The sequence below is a fragment of the Rhinopithecus bieti genome, unplaced genomic scaffold (genome assembly GCF_001698545.2).
Source record: "Rhinopithecus bieti isolate Rb0 unplaced genomic scaffold, ASM169854v2 scaffold_28846, whole genome shotgun sequence".
Taxonomy (NCBI): domain Eukaryota; kingdom Metazoa; phylum Chordata; class Mammalia; order Primates; family Cercopithecidae; genus Rhinopithecus; species Rhinopithecus bieti.
Window position 1 is genome coordinate 839005 of NW_016813231.1, and position 22581 is coordinate 861585.

General features: G+C 38.6%; 1 protein-coding gene across 4 annotated transcripts in view; it reads left to right on the forward strand.

Annotated features, from left to right (window-relative positions):
- Positions 1-22581, forward strand: part of CDC42SE2 (CDC42 small effector 2) — a 110540-nt gene that overhangs the window by 57749 nt on the left and 30210 nt on the right. For all 4 annotated transcript variants that reach the window (XM_017847858.1, XM_017847859.1, XM_017847860.1 and 1 more), the window contains exon 3: positions 19876-20216. In XM_017847858.1, the coding sequence (XP_017703347.1) occupies positions 20163-20216 (54 nt within the window). In that variant the 5' untranslated portion in view covers positions 19876-20162. The remainder of the gene's footprint in view (positions 1-19875; positions 20217-22581) is intronic.

Consider the following 22581-nt stretch of genomic DNA (forward strand, 5'->3'; position numbering starts at 1 on the left):
ATGCTACATAAAAATATTTTTAAAAAAATATACATATATGCTGGTATATTCATAAAGTATCTGTGAAAGGCTGTGCAAGAAGCTAATATTAGGGGCTGTATTGAGGGAAGACAACTGCGTGGGTAGGATAATGGTGGGAAACTTAATTCTATCATCCCCTCCCCACCAAATCATCAAGTGTCGTACTGGGTAAAAGGAAGAAAAGGATTCACCTAATTTTCATCTTTTTCAATTTGTTAGAATCTCCAGGGGTGAGGTCACCCCCAGTCCACATTAGAAATTTTTTTTTTTTTTTGAGACAGTCTTGCTGTGTCGCCCAGGCTGGAGTGCAGTGGTGCGATCTCGGCTTACTACAAGCTCTGCATCCCGGGTTCCTGCCATTCTCCTGCCTCAGGCTCCTGACTAGCTGGGACTACAGGTGCTCACCACCATGCCTGGCTAATTTTTTTGTGTTTTTGGTAGAGACAGAGTTTCACCATGTTAACCAGGATGGTCTCGATCTCCTAACCTCGTGATCCACCCTCCTCGGCCTCCCAAAGTGCTGGGATTATAGGCGTGAGCCACCATGCTGGAAGAAAAAAAAGTGTTTTATGGTAGTGGTAAAAGACACATAAAATTTATCATCTTATCCATTTCTGAGTGTACAGTTTAGTAGTGTTAAGTATGTTCACATTGTTGGGCAACCAGTCTCTAGCACTTTTTCACTTTGCAAAACTGAAACTCTGTGCTCATTAGACAACAGATTTTCATTTCTCCCTATTGCCATCCCCTAGTACCCACCTACTTTATGTTTCTATGAATTTGACTACTTTAGATTCCTCATGTAAGTGGAATCATACAGTATTTATGTTTTTGTAACTGGCTTATTTCACTTAGTATAGTGTTCATAAGGCTCATCCATTTTATAGCATGACAGGATTTCCTTCCTTTTATTTTATTTTTTATTTTAAAAGAGATGAGGTCTTGCTTTATTGCCAAGGCTGGCTTGAAGTCATGGGCTCAAGCAGTACTCTGGCATCAGTCTTCTAAGTAGCTGGAAGTATAGGCATGTGCCACTGCCCTTCCTTTTTAAGGCTCAATAATATTCCATTGTATGTTTGTTTATCTGTTCTTCTGTTGGTGGACATTTGGGTTGCTTCTACCTCTTGGCTATTGTGAATAGTGCTAGTATGAATGTGGGTGGGCAAATATGTCTTCAGGGCTCTGCCTTCAGTTTTTCCAAATATATCCCAGAAGTAGATAGGATTTCTATTTTTAATTTTTTGAGGACCTGTCATAATGTTTTCTATAGCAGTTGCACCATTTTATGGTCTCACCAACAGTGCACAAAGATTCCAATTTCTTCACATCTTTGCCAGCATTTATTTTCTGTGTGTGGTTTTTTGTTTTGTTCTGTTTTGTTTTCTTTCATAGTAGCCATCCAAAGGGGTGTAAGGTGATCCCCAATTTTTTTTTCTTTGTTCTTTTTGAGACAGGCTTTCACTCTGTTGCTCAGGCTGGAGTATATTGGACAATCATGACTCACTGCACCCTCAACCTCCTGAGCTGAAGCAATCCTCCCGTATTAGCCCTCCAGGTAGCTGGGACCACAGGCATGTGCCACCACACCTGGCTTTTTTTTTTTTTTTTTTTTTATAGAGACAGGGTCTCCCTATGTTGCCCAGTCTCATCTCTAACTCCTGGGCTCAAGCAATCCTTCCACCTTGGCATTCAGGTGTTGGGATTACAGGCATGAGCCACTGTGCCCGGCCCCCAATCTATATTTTTAATGTTAAAGTATTTTAATCGTGTATTTCTTCTATATTTAAAAAGCTTATGAAGTTATGAAGTACATTTAAGTTAATGATTTCAGTTTTATTACTAAAAAATACAACTAGTAGCCACTTTTTAGAATTGTATCTCAATGTGCTTTGTTTCTGTAACTTGAAGTGCATGTTTTATAATAAGATCCTCAAGGGATTGTACCTCTATCTCTTTTTTTTTCTTTCTTCTTTTTTTGTATTTAACTACGAGTCACCTAGGGAGCAGACTAGGATATGTATACTTAACCCCAGGTAACTTTTCTAACCTTAATTCTTTTCCCTAACACAGTTAAAATTCTAAGGTTCTGCATGTTAGGATTCCAGTGGTGTACGAACATTCAAAATAATGTGTTTTGATAAAAAACTCTGTGTCATTTTACTTTACATGAGAGGATTTGATCTATTTGTTTACTTTTAATTGAAAATAGTTTTATCTGTATGGTTTTGACAGTTGTATGTTAACTTTTCTCACAAGATGAATTTAATCATAAATTGTTCAAGAGCAAGATCAGTTGTTAAGAATTTTATCCAGAGACAAAAATACATGAGATTCTAGTAAAAAATGGAAAGGAATGTAAATTGTCCTTAAATTTTTTCCTGCTTTTTCAAGAAAATTTTAGGGATGTGAGTGGGTGTTCTACAACAAAATTAATAGCTTATAAAGTATTTTACATTTTGAGTAAATTACTTGCAGCTCTTGTTTTTCTGACTTGAAGTTGCTGACATTATTCTGAAATTGTTATTGTGGAGTATCTGTTTTTTCTTGCAAGTATTCTTTAGAAGTATTATTTCTAAAATCACGTCACTGTATGAATATCCAGCTGTAGCCTATGACTACATCGTGAGTATTAGAAGTCATTTTTAAATAACTTTTGCCAGACCTTAAGGTTCATTACTGTGCAGCTGTCTCCTTCATGGCTGTTTTTATTTGGATATTTAAGGCTGAGCTGCTGTCTTCATTGTATTTGGTGTGTGACTTGGTAGAGAAGGGCACAAGTAGTGGTATGGCTTGGGAAGGGTGGGAGTTTAATCCTCATTGTGAGTTTTGAGAAAAGATAATGAAATCCTTTATATCCCTTTCCATAGACCTGCATTTCAAAGACTTACATTTTAATAAGAATTGGTTGTGCAGCTGCAACCCTGGCAACAAGGCCTAGGAGAAAAGAATTGGGGCAGCATTCCAGAAATCGGGGCAGGCACTGGTCTCATGTGGAGCTGAGCTAATGAAACAGATAAAAATATAAACCATGTAGTAAAAATAAGACCAATACTTTATTTGGCATAGTAGATACTGAAATTTTTCCACACATATTTTTAAAAAAACCCAAAAGCTCATAAGCTGCATGCTCAATAAGAGTAGCTATATTATCTTCTCCTTTAGGATAAAAAACCCCAGATACTCTTGGAAGTTAATATTTCTGTGAATTATACCCAAAATGTAATTGTTTTTGGCCCATTCTTGATGAAGTCCAGATGTTTTCAAAACATGGGGTACAAAATTTGTCAGATAAAGTTTAGAAACAAGGTGTTAGGTTTTAAACTTTAAAAATCAAATGCTCATATCAGTTTTAATGTAAATTTCTCATAGTTACTGGACTCTTTAGATGCCCTTAAATAATAAAATTTGTTAAATATATTCTCTGAATACTGTGACAATGCCTACATAATCTGTTATTTAACCATAATTTAATTATTACCTCATTGTTACGTGTTTAGGTTGTGTCGGAGTTTTCTGTCTTATAATAAGAAATATTGCAAGAAAACATTTTTGTGTGTATAGGTATTTTGCTTTCTTTTGGACTAGTCAGGTTTCTTTTGGACTAGTCAGGATTACTTCTGGATTTCCAGAAGTGATACTGATGCATTAAATGTGAAAATTTTGAATACTTTCTAAGAGCACTACCAATCTACACAGCTATTATAGTGTGTATGCAGTTGCCAGTTTCTCTGCTTTATCAACATTGAATATTTGAATAGATAAGAAATGGTAGTTGAATTTTGTGTTTTAATTTTCACTTTTTAAATTAGAAACTTGGAATATTTTAAAAGCAGCTTACCAGCTTCCCCTTTGTGGATTTTAAAATTTGTGTCCTTTTCCCATTTATCTATTGGACATCCATTAGGTGTTTTTTTTTTTTTTTTTTTTAAGTAGTAGTCCTAAGAATCTCTCAAAATTGAGTGTGGTAAACTTCCTAGTCATTCTTTATACTCATACCAAATGGTATAGTATGTGCCAGGCTCTATTTTAGTCTGAACGAAACAACTGATATAGTTGCAAACTCCTAGAACTAAAGGGACTCTTAAATATCGTGTTCATTTTTTACCCGAGGAAACTGAGATCCCATCTCATTTTATATGATCAGTAATTAACCTTTGAGAATGGTGGCTGAACTGGAGTTAAAATTCTATCAGCATTGTTGTCTCCCTGCTGTTGCATATATCTCTTCTTTCCTCTTCCTAATATGATAATCAGATTTCCCTCTCACTACCCCCTGCTTCTTCCATTGTATTTGTAGATTCCCGTTGGCCTAAGCAAATCAGCCTAATCCTAGTTTTGGTTCAGGGGACCTGTTGGCTCATACCAGTAATCGGTTCAGGAGTGACCAAGTCAGCAAAATTGATCCAGTTAGAGTGTAGTCTTGAATTTTCATTACTGTTAACATCTGAGTATTTTAAAGTTTTCTTAATGTTTTTACTTTTTAATCTGAGTTAGTAATATATTTAGTTTCCAAACGAGATTTTAAAACCATCTTTTGTCATTAATTTCTAGTTTTATCCCATTGTTGTAAGATAATGCAGTGTGTATGGTATTGATCTTGTGTTTTGGGCCATGCTTTTTGGGCTGTTATATGACCTGTCTGTGTATATGCTGTGTGCTTATGCAAATAATATGTATTCTCTGATTTTATTGCTTGGATCTTCAACATATCTGCTTATACTGTTTTTGATCAGTTGAGTGTTAATATTTCCAACTGCAGTTGATTTTAGCTTTTTCTCCCTGCATTTTCTACAGTTGTTTCTGACCTATATTGAGACTTTGTTTGATGTGGATGTGTTCATGATGATTATGTGGTTTTGTTCTACTGTTTTTATAAATATGTAGTATCTCACTTTGTCCTTCTTGATTTTTTTTACCTTAAATTTTGTTACATTTATTTTTTATTTATTATGTTTATTTTTTTAGGGAGACAGAGTCTGCCTATGTTGGCTAGGCTGGTCTTAAACTCCTGGACTCAATCATTCTGCCTTGGCCTCCCAAAGTGCTTTACAGGCATAAGACACCATGGTTGGCCTGCCTTAAATTTTGTTAAGATTGCTATGTTAGCTTTATTGTGGCTCATATTTGTTTGGTTTATCCTTTCTTAAATATTTCTCATATTGCTGTGTCATTTTTTTAACCCAGCATAAAATTTTTTTTATACCAATTTGTCTTTAAATTGGCAAGTTCAACTCATTTACATTATTGTAATTACTGTTCTAATTGGGTTTAATTTTCATACCTTTCCCTTTTGCCTAACTCCATTCCTGCTTTTCATTGGGTAAGTTGAAATTTTTTCTGTTTTTGTTCTTATGATGATTACCTTTTAGACCCATTCCTCAGTTTACTTCTGTATATTTCTTACTTTTAAAATGACTTTTTCTTCCCCTAAATATGACAGATACTCCAGCATTCTCATACCTTCTTTTAAGGTATCTCCTAACTCCCCATCGCCAGTGAGTATATTGCTGGTGTTTTAGATCACTTTTTATGGCTACTAAGACATTTGACTACTTTTACTTTCTTTGTCTCTTTTTTTTTAGAGATGGAGTCTCGTTCTGTCGCCCAGGCTGGAGTGCAGTGGTGCAATCTTGGCTCACTACAAGCTCCGCCTCCTGGGTTCATGCCATTCTCCTGCCTCAGCCTCCCAAGTAGCTGGGACTACAGGTGCCCGCCACCACGCCTGGCTAATTTTTTGTATTTTTAGTGGACACGGGGTTTCACCGTGTTAGCCAGGATGGTCTCGATCTCCTGACCTTTTGATCTGCCTGCTTAAGCCTCCCAAAGTGCTGGGATTACAGGCATGAGCCACCATGCCCGGCCTTTCTTTGTCTTTTGGAGTACTTTCTTTATCTCTTGGAGTACCGTCTATATTTCTTTTTCTTTTGAGTATTCTTCCAAATGTGTAGTTAGTGGGCTTTATGTGACCCTCTGATTCTTCATATGTTGAAAATATTTTTGTCTTCACATCATATTGGAAGGATGTTTTGGATGTAAAATTCTAAGTTTAAAGTTATTTTAATTCAAGACTTTTAAAATACAGGTCAAGAGTCCCTTTCCTGGTATTTTAAAATCAAAGAACCAAATGGTTTTTCATAATTTATTTGACTACAACACCCAAACCAAACTGATATGAGGCTACTTACAGATTTTATTCATCTCATTTAGTGTTAATGTTTATAGATTTTGCTTCAAGATAGTAATGAGTTAAATTACGGGTTAGTTCCTTAGATGCTGTTGTGGATGTTATATAATATGTGATATACATACACACATCATATTATCTTTATATAATCTGAAAAATCATTGTTTTAGTCTGTTTTGTGCTGCTATAACAAGATACCACGGACTGGGTAATTTATAATGAACCAGAAATGTATTGGCTCATGGTTTGGCGGGCTGGAAAGTCCAAGATCAAGGGGACAACGTGTTGCTGCGGCAGAAGGCAGAAGGGAGAGAGAGAGCATGAGTGAGGAGATAGAACTCGCCCTTTTGTAATGAACCCATCAAAATGGGGCACATAGTCTTAAATATGATGACAGCATTAATCTTTTGGGGGTTTTCGTTTCCAGTGCATGTTTTTTTGGGGGATACATTCAAACCATAGCAATTCTGAATTCTGAAAAAACCCCTGCTGCAAGGATTATGGATAAAGGATTGTGGATTTACACTACCCCATTCTGTGTCCAGTGTCACTTTTTGTGATATCTAATATTAATCTTATTCTTTTGCTTTTGACATTACTCTGTTCTTTTTTTCCAGCCTTTGAGATTTTTTTCTTTGATAATCTTAAATTTTCTAGGAATGGGCTCTTCTGTTATTTGGCTGTTTGAGGCTTTACACTCTTGACTTCTTTTATCTTTAATTCTGGGAAGTTATTATTTCTTGAAATGTTTATTCTTCCCTAGAAATGTTTCATTTCCTTCCCTCTTTCTGGAACTCTGTTATCTGGATATTGTCTGTTTTTCATATTTAGTATTTCTACTTGATTCTTTTTCATGGTTTCTTGTTTTGGCTTCATATACTTATGTCTTCCATTGACTTCTTAGGGACACATTGCTGGATCATTCATTCCAGTAATGCTGCTTCAGATGGCGTAAGTTGTTTAGTGAGTCATCTTTCTTTCACAATAGTTTTATGTTCTAGATGTGTCTATTTTTCTGTGTCCCTTGGGGTGTATTAGTCACTTAATCTAATGATATCTGTTAGGGAATTTATGTCCAGGTGAGTTTAAGGAGAGGAAGGACTTGGGACCCAGGTCACTTAGCCACTTGGCACCACTGAAGTGCTGTCAAGTTCTTCTGTTGGTTGCTACTGCATCAGGCAAATTCTGATTGGGATTTGTTTTTAAACTCTTATAAATAAATAATATTGGATACTGGAAAGAGGTTATGTCCTTAGATTATAACTCACTACCAGCCCTGTAGCTCCTCTGCCCCTTGTGGTGGGGGCACAGAGGGGCAGGAAGAGTGAATGCCAAGAGGATGGCTTATTAGCCGGTATCTGTTTTCCCGAGCTTCCCTCCCTAAGGCTTTTGTGCCACCCTGATTTTATCCTGCTGACAAAGACATCTAGGCTGTTGCTGCCAATTTCTGTGGCTAAGGGGCAATCAAGGGGAAGGGAAAGGCAGAATCTTAAAGGGCTTTTAGCATATCTCTCTGCTAGTCCTACCTCTGCTTCCCTTTGCTTCTGGCTCCAGGTTACCAGTTTCCTTTCAGAAAAGTTAAGTACAGCTTTTAGTATTACCAGCAGTTTTTATTCCTTTTTGTTGTTGCTGCCATTATTGTTCTTGGAATCCAAATTTACTTCTGTTTTTTTCTTCCTTCTGGTTGATTTTGTTGGAAGGCACCAGAAGCCCATGACAGTCGTTCATCTTGATAAGTATTGGATGAATTCATTTGATCCAAGAAAGATTAGTTATACAAGATTTCCTCGAAGCACATAAAAATCTTTAATTGAAGAGTAGAGGCATACAAAATATACACAAATTATATGAAAATAATCATAAAAATTAAGAGTTCCAGACCGGGCATGGTGGCTCACACCTATAATCCCAGCATTGTGGGAGGCCTAGGTGGGGGGATCTCCTGAGGTCAGGAGTTCAAGACCAACCTGGCCAACATGGTGAAACCCCGTCTCTACCAAAAATATAAAAATCAGCTGGGCATGGTATCGGGCACCTGTAATCCCAGCTACTTGGGAGGCTGAGGCAGGAGAATCGCTTGAACTTGGGAGCTTAGGTTGTAGTGAGCCGAGATTGTGCCTTTGCTCTCCAGCCTGGGCAATAAGAGCGAAACTCCATCTCAAAGAAAAAAAAAAAAAAAAAAAAAAAAGAGCTCCAGTTATCTATCACTGTATAACAAACTACCTTAAAATTCAGTGGCTTAACCAGCAATTACTCTATTATATCTCTCAATCTTGAAGGTCAGGAATTTGGGCAAGTCTTGGCAATTCTTCTCTTAAATGTAGCATCATCAACTAATGGTATTCAACTAATAGGTGGGCAGAACTAGAGGATTCTAAGCAGCTTTATTTACACGTCTGGTGCTTTGACTAGGAAGGCTGGAAGGCTGAGCTCAATTGGGCCTATGTGTACGCATGGTCTTTCCAGCATGATGGTTTTAGGGTAGCTGGAATCTGTGCAGAAGCGCTTTTTATGATGTTCTAAGATCCAAGCCTTGTTCTGTAGTCGAACAAGTCTTACTAAGGTCACCTGAATTTAATGTAGAGGAATTTGGAGGAATAACCAAGAATAACTTAATACCACACAAGGTTATTAGAGTTTTTTTTGTTCATGATTGTTGCTTTTAGGAGAATGTCATTAGTTCTTGGCTTAGGGAACCTTTTCCTTATCCCTCTCATCTGAAGGGGATTCTCTGTAGTAGAGGGATATCATGTACTTCTTTTTCAGTTCACTTTTATAATAATATTTTTCCCCATAACAGTGGTTCCCAACTGGGGGAATCACTCCCCAGGGACATTTGGCAGTGTCTGGAGACATTTTTGGTTGTCACAACTGGTAAAAAAGGGGTACTGTTTGTGTCTAATGGATAGAGGCCAAGGATGTTGCTAAATATCCCACAGTGCACAGGACAATGCCTGCAAGAAAGTACTATCTGGGCTGGGCGCCGTGGCTCATTCCTGTAATTCCAGTAATCCCAGCACTTTGGGAAGCCAAAGCAAGAGGATCAGTTGAGTCCAGGAGTTCGAGACTAGCCTGGGCAACATATAGACCCTGCCTCTACAAATTAAAAAAAAAAAAAAAAAAAAAATTAAGTAGCTGGGTGTGGTGGTGCATGCCTGTAGTCCCAGCTACTCTGTGAACTAAGTATTTTGTTTAATTTTCACTATAGCCCCATGGTATAGGTACTATTATTTTCCTGGACAGCATTTTCCAGTTTGAAAGAGCTCATTCAGACCCCAGTACAATGATGAAAAAGGACCAAACTAAGTCACATCTCTGTGGCATTTGAGAATTCCAAGAGTTAAAGAAAAAAATGTTTAACTCTTCTAGAAGGGAAATACATCACACACAAAGGAAGGAAAATTGGAATGTCATCAGACTTCTCACAACTCTGTAAGTTACCAGATACTGAAATAGTGCCTTTAAACTCCTGAGGGAAAGATTTTTATCTTGGTATTCTATATTCAACTAAATGATCAAGTATCAAATGTAAGGAATTAAAATATTTTCATTCTGTGTGCCACTTCTTAGGAAGCCAGGGGAGTATGTATGTGATTTGACAACGTAAGTGAGAAGAATGAGAAGAGGAAGACGTGATTCACAGAAACAGAACATACCAACTTAGAGCAGTTAGGATTGAAGCAAGAGACTAGGAAGAAACCAAAAGAATATTTGAATCAGTACATCTATTAATATGTTCAGGTATTTGGAAATTACGGGTGTTTCACAGATCTGATATAGGCACATAAAAAAACTAAGCAATTTAAAAAGCTCAGCAGTTATTCAGAGAAAACAAAAGATTATTTAAGAAAACATAGGGAGGCTGAGGTAGGAGAATCGCTTGAACCCAGAAGGTGGAGGTTGCAGTGAGCCGAGATTATTCCATTGCACTCCAGCATGGGCAACAGAGCAAGACCCTTGTCTCAAAAAAAAAAAAAAAAAAAATTAGCTAATTATACCAAGTAGTCTAAAAATTGATAATTTGAGAAGTAGAAATGGGCATCTTACTTACAATTATAAGAGTTAATACTTTACTCTGGGCACGGTGGCTCATGCCCGTAATCCCAGCCCTTTGGGAGGCTGAGGTGGGCAGATCACGAGGTCAGGAGATCGAGACCATCCTGGCCAACATGGTGATACCCCATCTCTACTAAAAATACAAAAATTAGCTGGGTGTGGTGGTGCAGGTGTGTAATTCCAGCTACTCTGGAGGCTGAGGCTGGAGAAACACTTGAACTGGGAGGTTGCAGTGAGTCGAGATTGTGCCACTGCACTCCAGCCTGGTGACAGAGTGAAACTGTCTCAAAAAAAAAAAAAAAGTAAATACCAGAAGAAACAGCTTGGTAAGTTAAAACAGTTCTCACTAAGAGATGGAGAGGCACAGGGCAAAGATTTGCCATTTTAATAGTCTTTTTTTTTTTTTTTTTTTTAAGGCAAAGTCTCACTCTTTGTCACCAGGCTGGAGTGCAGTGGTACCGATCTCAGCTCACTGCAACCTCTGCCTCCCAGGTTCAAGTGATTCTCCTGCCTCTGCCTCCCGAGTAGCTGGGATTACAGGTGCCCGCCACTACGCCCAGCTAATTTTTTGTATTTTTAGTAGAGATGAGATTTCACCATATTGGCTAGGCTAGTCTTGAACTCCTGACCTCGTGATTTGTCCGTCTCAGCCTCCCAAAGTGCTGGGATTGCAGGTGTGAGCCACTGTACCCAGCTAATAGTCTTTTATTTTTCATTGATTCTTTTTTTTTTTTTGAGACAGATTCTCACTCTGTTACTCAGGCTGCAGTGCAGTGGCACGATCTTGGCTCACTGCAGCCTCTACCTTCTGGGTTCAAGTGATTCTTGTGCCTCAGCTTCCCAAGTAGCTGGGACTACAGGCATACACCGCCACACCCGGCTAATTGTTGTATTTTTAGTAGGCATGGGTTTTCATTGTGTTGACCAGGCTGGTCTTAAACTCCTGACCTCAGGTGATCCACCCACTTCAGCCTTCTAACGTGTAGTATTCATTGATTTTTTTTTTTTTTTTTTTTTTTGAGACGGAGTCTCGCTCTGTTGCCCAGGCTGGAGTGCAGTGGCTGGATCTCAGCTCACTGCAAGCTCCACCTCCCGGGTTCACGCCATTCTCCTGCCTCAGCCTCCCGAGTAGCTGGAACTACAGGCGCCCACCACCACACCCGGCTAACTTTTTTGTATTTTTAGTAGAGACAGGGTTTCACCGTGTTAGCCAGGATGGCCTCGATCTCCTGACCTCGTGATCTGCCCGCCTTGGCCTCCCAAAGTGCTGGGATTACAGGCGTGAGCCTCCGTGTCCGACCTCAGTCCTGATTTTCAGTAAAGGTGCTAAATTAATCTGATAAGCAAAGGATATCTTCAGCAAATGAACTAGAACAACTAGATATCCATACTTTTTAAAAAATTGGCCTTTATACTGTCAGAAAATAAAATTTAAGTAAAACAAGTTATAGATATAAAATAAAAGCCGAAAGGTCTAGAAAAGAAACAGATTATCTTTGCAACTTTGGAATATGTGAAAAAATTTTAGAACCCAAAAGCACAAATCATAAGAGATAAAACTTGTGCATAAGACATTATCAAAGTTAAAAACTTAAACTCTTTGAAAGATGTTGTTAGGAAGACAAAGACCAGGATAAAATATTCACTCTGCATATATTGGAGAAAGGATTGACCTAGAATATGTGAACATAGCTTAGTGAGATGATGGAATTTTAAAATGGGCAAAAGGTTGGAACATATTTACCCAAAGAAAATACATGAATGGCCAAGAAGCACATGAAAAGACTTAATATCACCAGTTATCAGAAGAGTGCAAATTTAAACCACAGCAAGATACTACTGTACACCAGCTAGGATGACTAGAATTTAAAAGATTGATAGTACAAAGAGTTGGTAGGATAAGGAATAACTGGAACTCTTATACATTGCTGGCAGGAATGCAAAATGGTAAAACTGATTGAGAAAACTGGTGGGTAGTTTCTTAATAAAGTTAAAATCATACTTACTGTATTAACCAGTATTTCCACTCCTAGGTATTTACCCAGGAGAGAGAAAAACTTTTCACACAAACACCTCTTTTGTGTGTGTGTGTGTGTGTGTGTGTGTGTGTGTGTGTGTGTGTGTTTTTAATTTACCACCTTCACCCCTTCTCACAAAAACCATTGTATTATACAGATGTTCATAATCATAACAGCTTTATTTTTAATAGCCAAGAACATTAATGTCCATCAACAGATGGGTGGATAAACAGATTGTATAATATCCATATAATGGAAATCTGCTTAGGAATAAAAAATAATTTACTGATAGAGACAACATAGATAAATCTTAAAAACATGCTGAATGAAAGAAGCCAGATGTGAAAAAGAGTGCATGCTGTATAATTATACTTACATGGAACTATAAGAAAGTCTAATCTATAATCAGTCATTTTAAATATAAGGAAAAAATTCACCCTCCTGTTTTGATAATTACATGTGCATCCATACCTCAGCCTTTTATAACCGAGTTCAGGGAACAATGGTTTGGACTTTGATTAACCACAGAGAAGTAGCTGTGTGATAAATACATAGTTTGAAAGATCATCTTAAAATAAGTTAATTTTTTTCAGAAGGGCCTTGTAACACATATGAGTATCAGCTGTTTCAGCTAGTTTGAGACTGATTTAGTGCTGCTACAGCTATGAATAAGCTTTATTGATAATTTATATTTGGTCATTGATTAATTTTTGCATTTCTGGCAGAAACCTCTTTGGCATCTGATGGAATTTCAGACCCCCTTCCCCAATAATTTTACCAATTCTTCGAAAGTCTCTAGCAAGGATGTTCACTCGTACTTGATTCTGTGTTTTGCATTTCCACCTCTGATCTTCCTCAATTCAGTATTGTCAACTGCTCATTGTTAGTTTTTATTTTATTTATTTATGTTTTTGAGATGGTCTCACTCTGTTGCCCAGACTTTAGTGCAATGGCGCATCTTGGTGTACTGCAGCCTCGACTTCCTGGGCTCAAGTGATCCTCCAAACTGAGCCTTCCAAGTAGCTGACAACAGAAGTACTTGCCACCACACCCGGGTAATTGTTAAAATTTTTTTTTTTTTTTTTGAGATGGAGTCTCGCTGTGTTGCCCAGGCTGGAGTACAGTGGCCAGATCTCAGCTCACTGCAAGCTCCGCCTCCCGGGTTTACACCATTCTCCTGCCTCAGCCTCCCCAGTAGCTGGGACTACAGGCGCCCGCCGCCGCGCCCGGCTAGTTTTTTTTTTTTTTTTTTTTTGTATTTTTTAGTAGAGACAGGGTTTCACCGTGTTAGCCAGGATGGTCTCGATCTCCTGACCTCGGGATCCGCCCGTCTCGGCCTCCCAAAGTGCTGGGATTACAGGCTTGAGCCACCGCGCCCGGCCAATTTTTAAAATTTTTGTAGTTACGGAATTTTGCCATGTTGCCTGGATTAGTCTCGAACTCCTGGTCTCAAGCAATCCTTCTGCCTCAGCATCCCAGAATGCTAGGATTACAGGTGTGAATCACCAAGCCTGGTCCAGTATTGATTAATACTTTTTTTTTTTGAGACAGTGTTGTTCTGTTGTCCAGGCTGGGGTGCAGTGGCATGATCTCGGCTCACTGCAACCTCCGCCTCCTAAGTTCAAGCAAGTCTTGTGCTTCAGCCACCTGAGTAGCTGGGATTACAGGTGCATGTGCCACCACACCCAGCTCATTTTTGTGTTTTTAGTAGAGACAGGGTTTCGCTGCATTGGCCATGTTGGTCTTGAACTCCTGGCCTCATGTAATCCTCCCACTTTAGCCTCCCAAAGTGCTGGGATTACAGGTCTGAGCCATCGTGCCCGGCCTACTTTTTACATTCACATTTCATTTAAGTTTTTATCATTTCAGACTGGGCGTGGTGGCTCATGCCTGTAATCCCAGCATTTAGGGAGGCCGAGGCCAGCGGATCACTTGAGGTCAGGCGTTTGAGACCAGCCTAGCCAACATAGTGAAACCCCATCTCTACTAAAAAAAAATACAAAAATTAGCTGGGCGTGGTGGTGGGCGCCTGTAATCACAGTTACTTAGGAGGCTGAGGCATGAGAATTGTTTGAACCAGGGAGGCTGAAGTTTCAGTGAGCTGAGATCGTGCCACTGCACTCCAGCCTTGGTGACAGAGCAAAACTCTGTCTTTAAAAAAAAAAAAAATGTTGTCATTTAAAAATACATATAAATTGCATAGTGGCCAGGCATGGTGGCTCATGCCTATAATCCCAGCATTTTGGGAGGAGGAGGCAGGCAGACTGTTTGAGCCCAGGAGTTTGAGACCAGCCCAGGCAACATAGTGAGACCTTGTCTCTACAAAAAATTTAAAAATTAGCTGGGCATGGTGGCGCATACCCGTAGTGCCAGCTACTTGGAAGGTTAAGGTGGGAGGATGGTTTGGGTCTGGGAGGCAGAGGTTGCAGTGAGCTGAGATTGCGACACTGCACTCTAGCCTGGGTAGCAAAGCAAGACCCTGTCTCAAAAAATAAAATAAAATTAAATTAAATTGCATAGTGCATACATGTATTATTTAACAAATAATTATAAAGCAAATACCTGTGTGGCTACCACCCAGGTCAAGAAGTGGAACATTGTCAGCATTCCAGGAGCCCATAAGCACCTCTTCCTATTTGTAATCTCTGCCCTCAGTCCTAGAGGTAACCATTCTCCTGACTTTAATTATAACTTTCCTTGCTTTACTTTTATACCTGTGTATGCATCTCTAAACAAAATAGTTTAAATTGTTTTTGAAATTCACAGAAATGGTATCATTCCATGTGTATTGTGTCATGCTGCTTCTCTCGCCATATGAGAATCATCTGTGTTGCCTGAAGCTGTCATTCATTATTGTTTTGTATAAAACCATAATTCACCTTTTTTCATTCTCTTTTTTTTTCTAGATAGATTTTTAGGCTGTTTCTTCAAAGTTTGCAGCAAATTACCTGTTTTTGCTATAGCAGAATAGTGCAATTTTGCCATTTTAATTCTGGTAACAAAAAAGCATCTTATATCAATACAGGTTGGGCATCCAAATCCAGAAATCTGAAATGCTGCAAAGTCCACAACTTAAAAAAAGTTTTAAAAATTAAATTAAATTAAATTAAATTGTTTTGTAGAGATGAGGCCTTGCTATGTTGCCTAGGCTAGTCTCGAACTCTTGGCTTCACACGATCCTCGTGCTTCAGTTGCCCCAAATGTTGGGACTACAGGTGTGAGCCACGTGCCCAGCCAGAATTTTTTGAGTGCTGACATGGACTAAGGAAATGTTCACTGGAGCATTTTGGATTTCAGATTTTCAGATTTAGAGTGTTCAGTAGGTTAAGTGTAATGCAAATATTTCAAACTACAAGAAAATCTGAAATCTGTATTACTTCTCGTCCCAAGCATTTAGGAAAAGGGATATTCAACCTGTATGCTCTTTATAATATATACAGTATGTTCATGTATATTAGCAAATTTAATCCTCATATCAGACCTGTGAAATGGCAATGCAGTATTTCATTTTATTACTAAGAAAACTGAGGGTAAGCCTGGGCAACATAGTGAGACCCTGTTTCTACAAAAAATTAAAAAGTTAGCCAAATGTGGTGGCATGTACCTGTAGTCCCAGCTACTTGGGAGGCTGAGGTGGGAGGATCATTTGAACCTGAGAGGTTAGACTGCAGTGAGCCAGGATTGCTCCACTGCACTGCAGCGTGTGCAACAGAGCTGAAACTCTGTCTCAAAAAAAGAAAGAAAGAGAGAAAGAGAAGAGAGGGAGAGAGGGAAAGAAGGAGGGAGGGAACAGAGTGATATAGTTTGTCACTTGCCTAACAATTCTAAAAACTTAATGAAGTGCTATAATTGTCACAGATCTTTTATTTCAAAGTCCAAATTCTGAATTTTTGATTCAGTTTCACACAACTGAGCATTCTTAATTCCTGAACTGAGTTAGAATATTTTAGATTAAAAAAAAAACAAAACAACTTAGTTACCTGACATGCCCCACTGCCAGGTTTTCACATCAAAATATTACTGTTTTTCTTTGGAAGTTGATCTAGAAAGCATTTTTATTACATTGCGGGTAGGATGTTGGAATATAACTTCATTAAGTTGTCAGCAGCAAAACTTCATGCAGGTAGGAAGCTGGTATCTGCAGTGTTTGATTTAGGTGGTAAAAAGGAGGAGGAGGGGAACTGATAGTGGATAATATTTTGAGTACAGAATACTATTGCACTTTTCTCCTCATGTCAGTCTCATTTGTAAGCAAATTCAGGGAAGCTCACTAGCTAAGTGGCCTTGGATAAGCTGTTTAATGACCAAGTTCCATGATGTTCTCTTTAAAAGTCCCTTCCCTTTCTAAAATTGTGTGTCTTATGAATCTGTGAGGTGATTAAAATACCCTCTTGTGCTGTAGACCAGTCTGACCCCTTAGTTACGTGTGGAATGTGCTGAGCTGTATTTAAAGCCAAGTTTATATGTTGATGTTATTGTACAGTGACTCTCCTTTTGTTATCTAAAGATTTCAAAAAGTATAGGTTTTTAAAATGGTCATGTTTTAAGCAGCTTTCAGCTCAAGAAGTGAAAGTAACTATTAGTATAGTTATTATTAGTGGCAGTGTGTTGAAGTTTTTTGTGAAGAATTCAATACTTCCTTGAAGGTGTTTATATGTAAATATGTTTTAAGTATATATACTTTAGAAAACCATTCTAGGCCAGGCGCGGTGGCTCACGCCTGTAATCCCAGCACTTTGGGAGGCCGAGGCGGGTGGATCACGAGGTCAGGACATCGAGACCATCCTGGCTAACATGGTGAAACCCTGTCTCTACTAAAAATAGAAAAAAATTAGCCGGGCATGGTGGCGGGCGCCTGTATACCCAGCTACTCAGGAGGTTGAGGCAGGAGAATGGCGTGAACCCGGGAGGCGGAGCTTGCAGTGAGCTGAGATCGCGCCACTGCACTCCAGCATGGGCGACACAGCGAGACTCTGTCTCAAAAAAAAAAAGTTCTAAAAAGGAAATTTGTTTAGAAAAGCAAGAAGATGTATTGATATCACATTCCAAAGCATGTCTGAAACATTTTAAGATCCATATATTTACTTAAATAAAAATCCATGGAATTGCAAACATCTTCTTGGTTTGAAAATATATTTTAGCAGATCTGTCATCTAAGTGGAAATACGTAGCAGCAGAAGTTATTGTACTTTAGGCCAGGTGAGGTGGCTCATGTCTATAATCCAGCACTTTGGGAGGCTGAGGTGTGAGCTCAGCAGTTTGAGCTCAGCCTGGGCAACACGGTGAGACCCTTTCTCAAAAAATATTTTTTTAAAAAACTTATAAAGCCTTCTTAATGGGCAAGATTTTTGATCCAGGGTGAAATTAAACTTGTTAAATAGCAGCACTGAAATAATGTTCATGAGACTGTGTATTTAAGACTTTTCTCTTGTATTCCTGCTAAGAAGATTGGATGGAGGAAATAAGTGATACTATTCTTTGAGCTGATAAAACTTCACAGTATTTACCTGATTCATTGGCCAAAGACTGCCACTTCCTTGGTTTAGAGTTTGGGTGAGATAAGGAATGTTCATCTCTGCTTAAATAAACATTCCAGGTTCTGGATTTTAATTAATGGCAAAAATGTAAACTTTTCTTTCTTTTGATATTCGTTGGACACATGCTTAAATCTTATCATGTCATTTTCCTGTATGTTAGAGGACTTGTCCTCTGGACTGTAGAATCAGGGTCCTGAATTCATGCCTTGTTATACTACCCAGATTTGTGACACCGAGGATGTGTGCATTAACTTCACATTACATCTTCATCTCTACAGCTACAAAAATTACTGTCACTTCTGTCTTTCCAGGTTTAGAGTCATGGCTTTGGAAAAAGCAAAAGGGAGGAATTTAATTTTACTTGATGTTCAGGACTCTGTGATCCTATAATGTGGTTGTTACTGATCTGTAGTTGGCAAAGCTTGTAACATGTATGGGGTCTCTTTCCAGAATTTACAAATAAGTGATTTATATTTTGCCATTTGGGACAAAAATGTTAACATCTCTTTGAACACAGTCAAATTGATACATCTTTAGTCTTTGATCTTTTCATTTCAAGGAAGGCTCTTTTTCTTCATTCTATACTCTACTTTTTAAACTTCATATCTATTTTCTTGCAAACATTGTGTACACTTGTTGACTGCTGCTTTCCTTTCACTCACTTAACCTCCTGTAATCTGATTTCTTCCCACACCACTTTACTGAAACTCCTGTTGCCAGGGCCACACTGTGTTTGCTGCACAGTCTAAGGAATAGTCCTCAATCTTTACTATCTCAGTGGCAGTGAATACTGCCACCCACTTTTTCCTTGAAACAGGCTCCAGTGACACCACATTTAACGGATTTTCCTCTTCTAATTCTGATAACACCCAAACCTCCTTTGTAGACCTCTCTTTTTCTACCTATGATTTAAATGCTGTTCTTACTCAGAGGACTCTGTTGAGCACACTTCGTCATGACACTGTTTTCCCTAGAGATCATTCATTGCTTTAGTCATAATCTGATGATTGTAAAACTTCTCCTTGGCTTCAGATCTGTGTATCAGACTGTCTATTGGACATCTTCACTTGACGATTGTTGTAGTCTGCAAGTGATACAAACCCACTTCATCATAACTTCAGGCTAAAGAGGGAGATATGTTGCCTTACAAAACCAAATGTCTGGTGCACAGGTGAAACTGATCTTAGGGATGCCTAGAATCAGAGATTCATGTCATCTTGACTTCCCACTTTCTTTTGCCTCTGCCTGTCAGCATTATTATCTCAAAACCGTCTTCCACATGAGGGTATAGGATATTATTGACTAAGGACATCCTTAAAGTCAACAGCTTGGCAGTCAGAAGGAAAAAATAGGTTTAACTCTTTGTCCAACTGCAGATAGAAAATTGCCTGACAAGGATTCTAATAGACTCAGCTTGGTTTGCCATGGTGGGATATAAAGTATTTTGACTAACTTGTGTTCTAGTAATGATGGTGGGAGTGGTAGGGATCTAATAGCTTGATTCACAGAAGAAAGCCTAACTTAACCTCTACCCATTTTTCATGTACAGCTCTAATTCCAGTGGATAAGGTGATAATTTTGTTTATGGTTTTTGATGAACTGCACCTGCTTGATTATCTCCTTAGAATTCATTGCTATGTCAATTACTGTCTGAGTTGTCTGTGAGAATAAAGGACTCAACTGAAGAAACCTGTATGAAAGTGGTGATCATTATTTCTTCTTGGAATTAGAAACTTGTATGTGGCAGTCATAATTGTGATTTTAAAGCACTCATAATGAGTGATTTTAAAATTAACTCATTAAAATAATTCATACTTTTATAATCATAAAATAGGATGCCCTACGAAGACAGAGATTTCTGTCTACTTTCACTACTACACCTAGAACTTGACACTAAAAAAGTTGCTCAAAAAATAATTTGGTGAATGAATATCAGTTTGTTAAAATCTTGATTTTTTTTTCAGTGTTTACTTTTTTGGGTAATACTTATTTTAACAATAAAAGCTTTCAAGGATAAATAAAGTTTAACTTTTTTTTCTTTTTTCTTTTTTTTCCCTAGACTCTCTGTTATAGTCCCTGGGTCAAGACAACAATTTTTATACCTTCGTCGTGGTTCAGAAAGGAGTCTCTGTAGAACCAGAAGCAAAGAAAGGAAACAATCCGAATTTTTCTTTATTAAATTGACTGTGTAAGATACTTGACTTCCAGGAACAAAAACACAGTGAAATAATAAAATTTCATCTTGGCATCACTGGACATTCATCATATTGAGGAGCGTATTTTGTGGAACTTCCTGAGTTGAGATTTGGAACCTTCATTGGTGCTCATTTACTGTGGACTGTAAGCATGAGTGAATTCTGGTTGTGTTTCAACTGCTGTATTGCAGAACAGCCTCAGCCTGTAAGTATGAAGTATGTGGACACATCAGGTGGGGTGCTTATTAAACGTACCACTCATTCTCAAACTGAGAATTGGGATCCTAGCAGTAATTGCAAAGCAGTTCTAGAGAATACCATAGAGAATAGTTCAGTGGAACTCTGAACATACGTTTAAAAAGAAATAATGTTTTTAAAGTAAATGCTGTATGTCAAGAACTCTGCTAGACCATTCATCGTACATGACTGAAAGGATTTGTTCTTCTGTCAAATAGCTCCTGGAGGAATAGTGAGAGAGAAAGGAGACAATAACCTGAGGTAAAACAGGTAAATCAGCCTTGGAAGTCAGTAGGTGGAAGATGTGGCAGCCATTGCCATCATATTCTTCTCAGCTTACCATCTCATTTTCCTCAGGGCAACCCTCTGAGGAAGATATCATTGTCCTTATTTTTCAGTTGAAACAGGTTCAGTTTATTGCCCAAAGTCGTATAGCTTGTAAGTGGTCTTGACTGACTTCTTGGTATATGCCTTGTTTTTGTCCTCTAATATATGCACATATTGTTACCTCTACCAAAATCCTGCCCTTCAGCCTCCAAATTCTTTTTGTTTTATTAAGACAGAGTTTCACTCTTGTTGCCCAGGCTGGAGTGCAATGCCGTGATCTCAGCTCACTGTAACATCCGCCTCCTGGGTTCAAGTGATTCTTCTGCCTCAGCCTCTTGAGTAGCTGGGATTACAGGCATGTGCCACCACGCCTGGCTAATTTTGTACTTTTAATAGAGACGGGGTTTCACCATGTTGGTCAGGCTGGTCTCGAACTCCTGACCTCAGGTGATCCACCCGCCTCTGCCTCCCAAAGTGCTGGGATTACAGGCGTGAGCCACTGTGCCTGGCCTCCTTTTCATTTGTTAAGGTACCTAAATCAAATGTTACCTATATAAAAAATTCCCCAGCTTTCCCCTGAATGAGATAATACTCATCTGTATTCCCACAGCTCTTTAGTTCGTTGTTCTGTTATAGCATGGAAACTTTTGCATAGTAAATAACTGTTCTATGGTCTCTCCCACCACATTTTGAATTATTTATGGGTCTTCACCATGTTAACTTTGTATCTTCAGGATCAAATATAATATCTTGGAGAGTGTAGGTATACATGATTGATGGTTGTCTGGCTGAACGAGTGAATTGATATTTTGTTTTATTTATATATGTAACAACATAAGAGGAAAAATAAGGGTTAAATTTTAAAACTAGAATTGTACACATAACTCCCAATCTCAGGTGATTCACCTGCTTCGGCCTCCCAAAGTGCTGAGATTACAGGCATGAGCCACTGTGCCCTACCATATTGTTTTAATTGCTCTACTTAGTATATTTTGCTGTGTTGTAGGGGAAATTTTTTCTTAGCTCTTCTTTTCTAACTCTATTGGTGATGTCTTTTTTTAAAGCTGGATTGTGGTTCCATGTTTTCTTACTATAGTTTTATTTTTTTTCTTGTTTGAGATATTTCATAATGCGTATTTAAATCTTAGAGGTTTTTTTTTTTAGGATTGCATTGAATTTATTTTATTTATTTATTTATTTTTTGAGGCGGTGTCTCACTCTGTTGCCCAGGCTGGAGTACAGTGACGTGATCTCGGCTCACTGTAACCTCTGCCTCCTGGGTTCAAGCGATTCTCCTGCCTCAGCCTCCCAAGTAGCTGGGATTACAGGCACCTGTCACCACGCCCAACTGATTTTTGTATTTTTCATAGAGACAGGGTTTTACCACATTGGCCAGGCTAGTTTTGAACTCCTGACTTCAGGTTATCTGCCCACTTCAACCTCCCAAAGTGTTGGGGATTACAGGCGTGAGCCACTGCACCTGGCTAGGATTGCATTGAACTTAGAGGCTAATTGGGTGAGAATTGACATCTTTAGAATTTTGAGTGATCCAGGCTGGGTGCATTGATTTACTCTTGTAATCCCAGCACTTTGGGAGGCTGAGACTAGCAGATCACCTGAGGTCAGGAGTTGAAGACCAGCCTGGCCAACATGTTGAAACCCTGTCTCTACTAAAAATACAAAAAATTAGCTGGGCATGGTGGCAGGCACCTGTAATCCCAGCTACTCAGGAGGCTGGGGCAGGAGAATCACTTGAACCCAGGAGGTGGAGGTTGCAGTGAGCCGAGATTGCGTCATTGCACTCCAGCCTGGGCAACAAGAGCGAAACTCCATCTCAAAAAAAAAAAAAGAATTTTGAGTAATCCGGTTAGAAGCATGGCATATGTCTTCATTTATGTAGATCTTTTAATATTCTTTTTGTAAAGCTCTAAAGCTTCATTACATAAGCTTGCACGTTTCATGTTAGGCTTGTTCTAGATATGGCTTTTACTGTATTTCCTAGCTAG